The sequence below is a fragment of the Phodopus roborovskii genome, unplaced genomic scaffold (genome assembly GCF_943737965.1).
Source record: "Phodopus roborovskii unplaced genomic scaffold, PHOROB, whole genome shotgun sequence".
Taxonomy (NCBI): Eukaryota; Metazoa; Chordata; class Mammalia; order Rodentia; family Cricetidae; genus Phodopus; species Phodopus roborovskii.
The window spans coordinates 25,469,811-25,482,516 of NW_026125397.1; the positions used below are offsets into that span (position 1 = coordinate 25,469,811).

At 46.8% G+C, this 12,706-nt stretch overlaps 1 protein-coding gene across 2 annotated transcripts in view; it reads right to left on the reverse strand.

Moving 5' to 3' along the window:
- Sobp (sine oculis binding protein homolog) overlaps positions 1–11,045 on the reverse strand; it is a 144,337-nt gene extending 133,292 nt beyond the window's left edge. Inside the window, exon 1 of one of the 2 annotated variants that reach the window (XM_051175585.1) lies at positions 10,445–11,045. In XM_051175585.1, the coding sequence (XP_051031542.1) occupies positions 10,445–10,540 (96 nt within the window). In that variant the 5' untranslated portion in view covers positions 10,541–11,045. The remainder of the gene's footprint in view (positions 1–10,444) is intronic. The other variant, XM_051175584.1, reaches the window with a different exon arrangement.
- Positions 11,046–12,706: the final 1,661 nt, after the last annotated feature.

Sequence of the window (12,706 nt, forward strand, 5' to 3'; positions counted from 1 at the left end):
TCTGGGCCTCACTGTGCAGACCAGGCTAACCTCAAACTCACAGAGGTCTGCCTGTCTCTGCCACCAAGTACTAGGATTAAAGGCGCACCTTGCTTCGTGTTCCAACGCTCTCATATACTATTGTCCTTTAGAAAGCAATTTTCAACTTAAAGTTAGTCCTTTTTTATGCTGTTTGTTTGTTTAAGAAGGGGTGGACAAGGAGTGAAAACTCTGAGTGACCACATAGGTAACAGTGCTCGGCGTTAAGTAGAGATAGATGTTGCTGTACAGGCTCTCTCTCTCTGTCTCGTGTGTGTGTGTGTGTGTGTGTGTGTGTGTGTGTGTGTGTGTGTGTGTGTGTGTGTGTGTGTTGTGCTTCCTCAAGCCTTCAAGCAGCGTTTCTCCTGAAGACCTAAGTCAGGAAATGTCTCCACAGTTACGAGTTCCGGCTACTCCTCCAAAGGACCCAGGCTCAAATGTCAGCGTCTATATAGCAACAAGAAACCATCTGTAGCTCCAATTACTGGGACTCAGACACCCTCTTCTGGCCTCCAAAGACACCAGGCATACATGTGGTGCACAGACACACATGTATGCATAACACCTTTACACATAAATTTTCTCTAAAAGTTCCTCCTAGCTTTAGAATTACAAATGAAATCAAGGAATTTCTACTTATGTGAAAAACAAAGCAGCTTTTGCAAATCAATCTCAAAATGATGGTGATCACACAGCATGAATTTTACTGAGCGGTCGTTATTTCAAATACTTGATCACTGCTCTCAGGAACCATCAGAATGTGCCAAAAATTGCAGTATTTTGGCATCTGAATTACGTTTTACAGACTGCCTTCTTGTCTTTGGAAGTGACACAAAAATCCTCCCTTATACTATGTGGTCCAATTTGGGTTTGGAAAATAGGTCACTAAAATTATAATGACAATTCCTTAGTCTTATAGCACTTTGCATTTAAATCTGTGTTCCTTCCCATAGCCCTGTGTGGTGGGTGTTTGGTTTTCACAATAAACTCCTGGTGACCTGAAGTGAAACCCTCATTTGACAGCAGAAAACAGGAGCAAGGCAGATCATGGAGCATCAAACCAAAACAGAGGCCCCTCCCATTCTTCCTTTTCTAACTTAAGTTTCTTAATTTCACACATGAGTACTATATTTACACCATCCCCACCTCTCCCTTCCCCCCTCCAACTCTCCCAGTACCCCCAAACTCCCTCTCAAATGTATTGCCTCTCCTATTATTGTTACATACACGCACATATGTAACATACACACATGCACACATTTCTGGGTCCATTTTGGTATTGTGCATATGTTGTAAGGCTGATCACCCGGGATTGGATAATATCAGAGGGCTTATCCCTGGAGAAGACTGCCCCTCCCCACCTCACGCCCCTCCCCACCCTGCCCTCAGCAGCCATTAACTGCCATGGCTCTCCACTTAAGGATGGAGCCTTGTGACAGTTCCTCCATCCATGCTACTGTGTCAACTGGTGGTGCCTTTATCCAGGTTTTGTTTAGGCATCCACATGGTTGAAATTAATCATCTGATGCTTATGCCAGGATTAATTCCACTATAAAATCGATGGCAAAGGGGCCAGCAATTCCAAATAATTTACCTCCTGGGTCAATCAAGAACTTACGAAGAAATTGTGCCACAGGATGTCACTGTCATCAAGTGATTTCCAACCAGAACACATCTGCCTCTGTTGAAATTTTGCTTGCATTTGGATTGGATCGCTGGCCTGTACTCTCCCTAATTAGTTGTATTGTTAGAGATGGAATGTTCAAAATTCACAGTTAAAACGGAAACTTCTCGTTCTGCAACTTTTTGACATTACATGCGGCTGAGTGCTTTGTCTTTCCAGTAGCCACCCCATCTCTTCCTCGCGTCTCTTATTTCGCTTCCTTTATCTGTGGGCCTCAGAAGGAAAGACCACAGCCCTATCACTTAGTCTGAAGGCATGCTCTCACAGAGTCACAGATGCGTAGGAAGAAATTTACTGCTTCCTCATTCCTTTTCTCTGTGTGTGTGTGTGTGTGTTTATGTGCACACACGTGTGTGTGCATGTGACTGTATTGCACATGTGTATGTGTGTGTGTTTATGTGCATACACGTGTATGTGTGCATGTGACTGCATTGCACATGTGTATGTGTGTGTGTTTATGTGCACACATGTGTGTGTGTGCATGTGACTGTATTGCACATGTGTATGTGGGTGTGTGGGTGTGTTTATGTGCACACACGTGTATGTGTGCATGTGACTGTATTGCACATGTGTATGTGTGTCTGTTTATGTGCACACATGTGTATGTGTGCATGTGACTGCATTGCACATGTGTATGTGGGTGTGTGCACACATGTGTGTGTGTGTGCATGTGGCCTCATTGCACTTGTGTGTGTGGGTGTGTGCGCACACGTGTGTGTGTGCATGTGGCCTCACTGCACTTGTGTGTGTGGGTGTGTGCGCACGTGTGTATGTGGATGGGTATGCACACGTGTATGTGGGTGTGTGTGCACACGTGTATGTGGGTGTGTGCGCACACGCACATGTGTATGTGGGCACATGTGCATATGTGTATGTAGAGCAGGAGGAAGTTGAAGTGCTCACAATTCTTCCCTACACTATTTCTTTTGAGACAGGTTCTGTCTCTGAACCCGGAGATCACCAATTCAAGTAGATTTGGCAGCTATAAAGCCATGAGTCCTATTTCTGTCCCGGAGGCTCCGCAGAGCTGAGGTTACAAACACACATGCTGTTGCACCTGCATTTTTATATGGGTCCTGGGGATCTGAATTCAGGTTCTAAGGCTTGCAGTTTTACACACTAAGGCATTTCTCCAGTCCCTCTTTACACCTCTCAAGCTCCTTTGATACTAGCAAAGTGTGTGTGTGTGTGTGTGTGTGTGTGTGTGTGTGTGTGTGTTCCTTGTTGAATCTTAATTCCCATAACATGTCATTGACACTCTCATTCAACTAGAAGTCTTCTATAAGTGTCAAAGTTCTGGGCTGGAAATGCAGCTCAGCTGCACAAAGTCCTGAGCTGGATCCCCAGCACTGCATAAGCTGGGCTCTGGGGCACATGCCTGTAACCCCCCGCACGTAGAGGTAGAAGCAGGAGGATCAGAAACTCTGCTGAATAAGGAGGTTGAGGTCAGCCTGGGCTATGTGAGACCCTACCTCCATTTTCTTCAAAGAGAATGATACCACTAGCATCCTCATACTTCTGAACAGAACTCTAATTCCTACAACTTTTAGAAAGGATAATTTGACTCCATGAATTAAAAGCCTTAAATGTTTAAGAACCATTTGCTTGGTAATTTTGTGTCCATTTTAGCAACTAGTCTAAGAAAATAGGCACAAAAATATTTATGGTCAGGAATACTTATCTCAACGTTGTTTTCTTAGGGGGGGAAAATACCAAACAACTAGAACTTAGTTAAATACATTTCAGTTTAATCATACTATAAATATATATACATATATCATATAAAGCCAAAATAGAATACTACTGCTAAAATATATGCAGTAAATAAATTTTAGTGACTTGAAAAGCTATGAACACATTAAATTAAAAAAAAACTTTTTTTAAAAAATGTGTATCACAAATGGAAAAGAGCATAAAATATATGATGCTCACAATAATTATGTCTAGTGGGAAAATCTTAGCTTTGTTGTTCTTTGTCTATTTCTTGTCTAATACTTATTTTATTACTTTTGTTATTTGTGGGGTGTGTGTACATGTGTTTTGTGGTGTGAGTATATGTGCATGTGTGTATACAGGTGTCTATGGAGGCCAGCAGAGGGCGTCAGATCTTCTGGAGCTGGAGTTACAGCCAGTTGTGAATCACCTAACATGAGTGCATTGAACTAAACCCAGGCCTCTCTATATAAGAACAATGTGTGCCCCTAACAGCTAATCCCTCTCTCCAGCCCTGCATCTTGCCCATTTCTATTACTCATCCTACTATTTTTTATAAAAAGTAAAAAGCTAACTTTAATTAAAAATTAATTAATGTATAGTCTCATTCATAGGCAACTATATCAGTCATATCCATGGTTTCAATGATAGTAAAAGGAATCTGTCAGTTACATCACCTAACTTCACAACATTCTGACATGTATTATCCAAGTGTAGAGTACATGAGAAATGCTTTCAAAGGAAAAGGAAACTCTCAGTCCTGAACAATTCACAAGCTGGGAAACGGGTGTAGGGAGGGAGGTGCTGGTACTCTGTTAGGTACGGTTTTGGATAACAGGATGATAATTAGTTTTGGAACATATTTTATCTCTCTGGCTATGTCCCTATGTTCTGCCTGACGTGTGGTGCCCACCCTCAAAGCCTCATGGGCTTGCTAAGAGAGACAGATAAGGAATGGCAGAAAGCATGGCAGGGCCTTGCTCCGTTCCAGAGGGAAGGGAGAACTTGCTCAGATCAGTTTGAGCATGGGCCCGGAGCTGCGTCTAAGTTGCCTCTCGTAACACAGACCCAGTGGACTAGTTTTATTTTATGGTTATGCTAAGAAAAAAGGTCAGGAAATAGAATTTAGATAGTGCAGAAGAGATGTGTAAAGAGTCCCTGGCTGATTACAGAGTGCTTCCATATTCACAGTCCCATTTGCGTGAGATGCCATAAGAAAGACTCCCACTGATGACTGATTAGGTGGCCATCACCAGGCACAAACGAGTCACCGCGGCCTGAATGGCACTCATGGTATAGACTTTACACACTGAGCTCTGCTTTTTGGGTCTCGCTTTTTGGGCCCTGGAGAGGTGACCACTGTGCTCTGTCATCAGCCATCTCCATGCTGATCTTAATGCAGTAGAGGATACATTGTAACACCGAGGACAATCTTACTCTTCTACAGATACATTCCAAACTCCGTGGCTATAGAAGTGTCATATAAAACGGAACATATAAAACCTGTGTTGTTCCCATGAGATGGACAGCAAACAATCACCTACCACATTTTACTCCGCTGCCCTAAAAGGGTCAAAGGAATGCTGTGAAATTGTGGATACTGGCCTCGCTGGCACAGTCACGCAGGTGTACAGCTGCGTGCAGCTGTGCCTTATCACAGCTGCAAAACTAGAAAAAAAAAAAAACCCACCAAAACTTGTTGCATCATCTTCCTGCCTGTGCCCAGGCCATTGGCCTTCTTGCAGTTCATCAGTCCCTAGGCTTTTGTTTAGATGAGTGATATTAATGGCCATCCATTTGTCTACAGACTCTAAAATATACATTCAGTAGACCTTGCTCGTGTGAGATTCCATGTCTGCTCGTATGTTTCAGCTGGCACTATTTTTAAATAGTGGTCTATTGTTTTCCCCTCCTTCTACACTGTAATATCCCTTCTCTTTCAGGAAAGTATTCAATAATTTCACTAGAGAGAGCAAGTGTGCAGACATCTCAGTCCCAGGAAGGAAGTTTTAGCCAGCGGGAATACTGTGTATGATTCACCTTCTTGTTTTTCTATTCTAACATTTTATTTTTCAAAGAGGAGTGTAAAGCTTCAGTGAGTCAAATGGGCATTTCCTAAGACATCAGGGTCTGAAGAGTTCAGCCTTTCTCTGGGACTCTCCGTTTAGCGAAGCACTTGTGCTCACTAATATTTACTCTTCACTGAGGCTCTGTTTTTTACTTTCCTTAAAACTCTGTTACCTCTTGGTTCCTATAAGTCTGTCTTTCACACAAGAAAAGCAGGGCTTGGCTCTGCAGAGCAGAGCTTGGCAAGCGTAGAGGCAGGAAACACAGAAGGGAGCGAGTCTGTCAGACTCATTTTCTTCTATTTCAAATGTTTATTTCAGATTCAGGAGGAAGTGGAGTGGTTCCTTTCCATTTCCTAGTATTTGGGACCTGCAAACTGTATAAGGCTTGGAGAAGGTGACCCATCTCGGTGGGTCACCAAAGGAGACTCTTTGTGAGACCCCCCCATCCCACCACAGCAGAGCACTTAGCTCTCTGAGCCCCACTAGCAACATCTCAGCAACATCCCAACTCCACTCCTAAGAGGCTAGGGCCGTGCCTGACTTACCTGAGTAGGGACTCAACCCAGCCACAGGGCACACCTGAGGCTCCTGCTCAGCCTGATAGGATGTGTGAAGGCCTTGGGTGGGATGGATCTTGACCCAAGCCCACTTACTAACTTCCTGGGATGCAACAGACGCCAGGATGGTGTTTTCCAAGCTAAGACTTAGGATGTACCCTGCTTTGGGTGGAAGTTCTAGTCAGTCTTAAACACCCAGGCTTTCAATCCATACTCTAATTTCTATAATTTTCAACACCAAGTTATTCAACTCATCAGTTCTCCAGCTTTCTGTGCTGTCCTTGTAATCAACAGAAGCCATTTCTAAAGCCCCACAGAGAACAAACTAGAAAACCCTGTGGAAATTTTCCTGCTAGCACTAACAGATATGCTTACCTCAAGCTGTGGGAAGCAGGATCAAGGTATAATTTTAGGTACAAATTAGCTATTGGAGATATTTGTGGACAGAAACTTTCAGCAAAGGTGAGACCTTGTGACATTTTACACAAATGACTCTGTAGTTGGGTACTAGATAAAGAAACCAAACAGTGTATGTAAATTAATAATGGGTTGTTTAAGAGGTTTCTAGGCCAGAGAACCTAATCTAATCACATAAGCTTTACCAAAGAGTTTTAAATGAAAAAATCTGACTCATTATCTCTACTTATAGTCTAGAAATTTTTTAATTGTGCTATTGTTTGGGACCAGCTCATCACTAAGTTCACTAAGATTTATGTGCACAAATACATGTCTCAATCAGAAAATTTATACATACATGTATACTAGCACATTCATTAATTCATTGTTTTTATATCGTATCTATTGTGCTCTGGAAGAGCTCCTAAGCTAATTAACTCTTCCATTATATTGTAATTCCTCCACTCTGACTTCCATTGTAATGTATTGTGACACATTGACTTAGATATAATCCTCATAGTCATTTTAGAAGCCCAAAGTAATAATAAAAATAAAACAACCCTTTTGATTGCTATGTTTTTAACATCCTCTTTACTAGTCACTATTAAATAAGGCATAATTGTAAATACAGCATTCAATTTTTCTTTAGCTAGGAAAAAAACCAAGAATTTAAAAAAAAAAAGAAAAGATAAAGAAACATCTTAGAGCTCACAATAAGATGCACATTCCTGCTGGGAAGATACTTCCCCTGAAGTACATCACAGCCAAGCTATGCCAAGTCGTGTACTTTTCACATGCAAAATTACATTGTATCAAATTTAAATTTGTTACAACTGCCATACCCATTAAACCAGTGATAACGAAAATGCAACTCGATATCTGATCTAGTGAAACAGCAACCAACATTAGCTCCTAGCCACATGAAGACCACCTCCACTGACATTACTGGTGTCAGCTGAATCTCAGCCCGTTTGTCTTCTCCAGCCATTTTTAACCAACTGTGTGACTGTCATGTTCAGACAATCTGGAAGAAAGTCTCTGGGTGAGGCAAAAATTTTGCTGGTCACTCTCATCACTGCGCATTTGCTGCACTTAAAATAGACACTTGTACCAGTGTCCTTTCTATTACCCAGAGGAGGAAAAAAAAAAAAACAGAAATCACATACACACCAGTCCCTTTTCTTCTCACAGAGAAGCAACTCAATCCGAGCAGGGCTGAAACCTGAGTAGGTCACTGTACACCACGATAAAATTCCCTAATCCCTGGGCCAAATCTCCCCAAGGGGGGGCCTCCTCCTGATCGTCCACTGCCCAGGCTGACTTTTCCATTCGCTCTCTCCTCTTTCCCCTTTCATTTCCCCCTACCTTCAAGCCTTGATATGTGATCCGAGGTGGGGGCTCAGGTTTCCGTTTTTACAGCTTAGTCCCAGCTAGCTGTATACATTCCTTTCTCTCTGCTGGGCAGTGATTACTTACCAGGGCTTAGTTTACACTGGTCCAGATGAAAGCTGTTCAGATGAAGGCAAATACAGCCAAGCTGCCCCAGAGCCACTGATATGAAGCTGTACAAGGCTACATTGTGTTCTCAATGACATTTTGTTGCACACATTTTTATACAGAGCAACCAACTTGTTAGGTTACCCTATACTTCTGTTCAGGAAACTGAATGGATAATAACACCATGGGGGTAGGGAGGGGGTTTTGTTGGTATGGTGATTAATATTAAAATCAGAAAAAATATTAATAAGTTCAAAATAACTCTGTCACTTTGAGAACCTACTTTTTAAGTAAGGATTGGGGGGGGGGTATGTAGAAGAATGATATAAACCCACTAGATATCCTAGAACATGGACATGACTGAATGTTGCCAGGGTCTTTCATATTGTTCCAAACTAGGGATAAAATGTCACAATCGATTTATGTGCTGGGGAAAAAAAAAAAAACTTCTCATTTAATGTTCCAGAGTGATACAAGGATTAGGACTTCAAATAGTAGAAGGCAATCTGGAGGAAAAAAAAATAACATTTTAAAAAGAGGAAATTCTGTGCATCCAGGTTAATCCCACACTCGGGCAAAAGCATGGGCTGAAAACTGTGTAATTTTCCCCCTTCACACAATGTTGTTTTTGTTTCTTCCTCTCTAGTGCAGACAAACATCTGTTATACTGTAGAAGGACAACTATCTCCCAAACCACGGAGTGCGCCTGCAGCCAAAGCCAACAACACCAGCCCCAAGCACTGAGCACAGTCAGCCTTTATATCCAGCCGGGATAATGTTTCACATGTTTTGATTAAAATTAGCTAATTTGTAATTCTAGAACCTATGAAACTTAAAAGCTGCCATCCATATAGAGGGCATTAGGCAGCATTTTAAAGGGCCAGAGCTAGCTGTGATTTCCTAGTGGCCTTCCCTTGTCTTAGCCCACCGTTCATTTAAAACGCCAGGGAAAGTAAAGTAGAAAGAAACACAGGATAAGAGGGAAGGGCTAAAACTGCAAGGCACACTCTGCCTCCTGGAGAAAAAACAACTCCCTTCCTTCCTTCCTTCCTTCCTTCCTTCCTTCCTTCCTTCCTTCCTTCCTTCCTTCCTCATTGGAGTCAATGGGTGGCTTCTGTTAACAGGGAGTGGTTTTAATTTCCAAGGCAAAGCTTTACTTTCCCAGATAGATACCTCCTACTTCCAGACACTAAATTCTTCACTCCCCGAAATAAAATCCCTATTTCCAAAATGTACCATACTGGTGAGATTTCCAGGAGAGAGGTAAAGCTACGAGCATACACCCGTGCCCTTTCTAAGCACGGGATTCATCACAGTACCCCTCACTAAATACGCTTGCTATAACCAAGAAGATGCCAAAACGCGGTGACAGTGAATTAGTCCCAAACCATTTTTAACCAGTTTGCCTTACAAACATAAACTTAACCAAAAATGACCAAGTCACCTGACTATATCGAGGATTCTGTACAGAAGTGGGGAACACCAAAAAAACGCAAAAACAAAAACAAAAAACACCTTATACTTTTTTTTTGGTAAGTCATAGAAACCATATATATATATACCCCCTATATATATATATATGGGTTTTTTAATCGCTTAACTAGTGAAATGCACACAAGACAAAAATCATCGCCCAGACAAAACGCACAACTTTGAGGAAAATAAAGAAGTGTGGTTGACAGAGGAGTCCAGGCTGAACGATGTGCTCTGGCTTCAGAGCGAACAGCTGGAGCGCCAGGAGGCTGCGCTCTCCACCTCTGGAGGACCGCTGGCCTGGCAGGGAGCCCGGCCTCGCAGAGAGGACTCAGGGCTGGCCTTCGTGAACAATGGGCAGGCGGCTGCGAAGGCCGCCCCTCAGACAGCTGGCTTTCAGGTCTGCTAACTGGACAGTGAGGCGTGCAGAGGCGAGCTGGGGACCCGGGGCAGCAGCGGAAAGGAGCGGCCGGGGGCGGCAGAGGCGAGCCCGCTGACTGCACAGTCCCTGACCCGAGCTGCTTTGGCCCAAGCCTCGAGCACTGACAGCTACGCGATCGCCGCTGGCGAGTTGGAGCAAAGAGGGATCACCGAGCTTGGGGACGAACTGGGAAGAGGGGTGCAATCCAGGTTATATCGGTGCCCCGGCTCGACAGCTCTTAACTTTGGAGGGGTCCGGAGGCTCATTTTCGAGAAAGACTATACCACCACTGGGAAAGCCGCTGCGCCGTGCCCACTCGCCCGTGGGGTCCGGTACCCTCGCCCTGAAACATCTGCACTAATCTAGGGTTTATGAGGTTAAACGGTATGCTTTCCCCGGCCCCCATCAGATTTGCAGTTGGCAGATTTAAGGGGATGCAGCCCGAGAGTTGGCCTCGGTTTTGCACCTGGAGGGGGAGCTGAGACGTCCCGGGGACCCGACAGAAACTGACAAGCGCGCCCCTGTCGTCCTCTCCGTCCCCCCCCCCCCCAAAGCCTGCACAACAGCCCGAAGGGAGAAAGGGCTCGGTCTCCCCGGCCCCAGGGTCCGAAATTACCTTCATCTCCTCGTTGATCTCCCTCTTGACGGGGTGAGCCGGTTTCCGGCTCCTTTTATTTTCCGGAGGTCTCCCTTCTTTCTCCATTTCTGCCATGTTTTTGTGTCTGGTTTCTGTGGAGATGAAATGGCTGCTGCCGCCGCCGGCGGTGGTGGTGGTGGCGGCGGTGGCGGTGGCGGAGGTGGTGCTGATGGTGGCAACGCTGGCGGAGGTAGCGGTGCTGGCGGGGCCGGGGCCGGGAGGGGGGAGGCAGGCGAGGGAGGAGCGGGGTCTCTTCTAGCGGCGGAGACCGTCAGTGGCCGTCACGGGGAAGGGTAGCCCGGGGAGTCTCGGGGATGCCGCCGCCGCCGCTCCTGCCGCCGCCGCCGCCGCTCCTGCTGCCGCCGCTGCCGGTGCCGCCTCCGCCGCTCCCGCTCCCGCCGCCGCCGGGCTGCATCCTCGGGGCCCCACGGAGTCGTCAGCCATCTTCCTGAGCTCTGTCCGTCCGCATGGGCGAGAGGAGCGCCGGCCACGGCGGAGACAGCTGCTCTGGGCGTGCGTGCGTGGATGTGTGTGTGTGCGCCCGGGAGAGCGCGCCAGCCCCGGCGCCCTGCGCCTCCCGCGAGCCGAGCCGCGGGCGGAGGGAGGGACTGCGCGGGGAGGGGTCCGAGGGAGGGAGGCTGGGGGGGGGGGGCGGAGGGACTAGGCCAGCCCCCCGCTCGCGAGCGGGCGTGGCTTCCCGGTCGCTGTAGACGCGGATGCTGCGCGGCTCCGGGGGCTGCTGGCGGCCGCCTGTTCCTGGGCGCCGGGCACCGGCACTCCTGCGGCCGCCGCCTCCCTGCGACGATCCCTGCGCAGGGGCGACGGGCAGACCCCCCCACACACACACACACCTGCTCCTGAACTCCGAGACGTGGGCTCCCGTGGGCTCAGAGTTGGCTTCTGAGTCTGACCTGGAGGCCGCTAAGGCAAAATGTGTGGGGGTGAAGGGTGGAGGTTGAGCGGGACAAGGGCGCAGGGATCCGAAAGAAGAGCGGGCACTCGGCCCCGGGGTTGCAGCCCCTGGTAGTGGAGTGAAACAGACCGGACCCACCGCTCAGGCTCGAGTGTCCTGCTTCGGGGGCCACAGCAGACTGCGTGGAGGATGGATGTCCCTTACAGGGGTCCCGATCACGGCGCGCCCTCGGACTGTTTGCCAGGAAGCTTCCGCCTTCCTGAGAACGACTTAGAAGTAGGACAACTCAGCCTTCAGCTCCCTGATTTCTTTCTTTCTCTCTCCCTTCCCCCTCCGCCCCACGCACACTCTTATACCCTGTTACAAAGTAGCATCTTTACCCGGTGACCCCGCGTGCACCCTGGTTATGCCCTGGACTTAATGGAATGGGTTGGGTTTAGTGGATACTGCTGTGTGCCTAGGATCTCGCGCATGACCCCTCCCTCCAGGAGCCCCGCGCCCTCGCCACTCCCAGCAGGACCCTCTCTCCTCCCCTCGAGGTCCCACACTCTTGCAGGAGACTCGAATCTGCCGGTTCCAGAGCCCAGCTAATCCTTCATACGCTCACGTGTCCCCTCTTGGGCCATCTCTGTCCACGCCCTGGGCCAAGGTCGGCTGTGCCTGTCCTTGTCTTTTGGGTTGAGGTATTGGTGTGAACCATTTGATCAGGCTCTCTGAAAGCTCCTACACACTGCAAAGGGACAGCTCAGTTTTCCCGCGCCGCGCCGCTCCACTTTGTAATCACCTGACACAATGTGATATGGGGGTGTCCATTGTTCCGCAGCTTGCTATTACAGAGTGTTCATTATGACAGTGGTGGAATTTAAAATTACACATTTTTAAGTACTTAGAAGATAGAATGAAATCGGTGTAGGGGTATGAGTAAGCTTTTCATTTAAATCTCAGTTCGGCTTATCAAGTGGGGTTCATTCTGAGTATTGCATTGCCTAATTTGCATTTTAGCACTGTTTTGTCTCTTAAGCGTCGAATTAAAGATATCTGGGAGCATACTCCGGAGGATTGAACACGTCTATGAAGCCTGCTTTGCATTTTAGCATAATTTGTTTGGTGCACACCGAATTCCAAATATGTGGGAGTGTATCCGGGAAAGCAACTCTTCCTTACACATGCGGGGGGTACGAGGAAAGGCAGTACCTAGATCCTCCTAGTAATCATCTATCCCAAGCCAACCAAGAGGACTGACAAACTTCTATGAGCCAGCTTTCTCTGTTACCGGTCGTGACTAAAGGCTGGCACCCGAAGCCCGGAATGGGGGCGGTGAGGTTGGT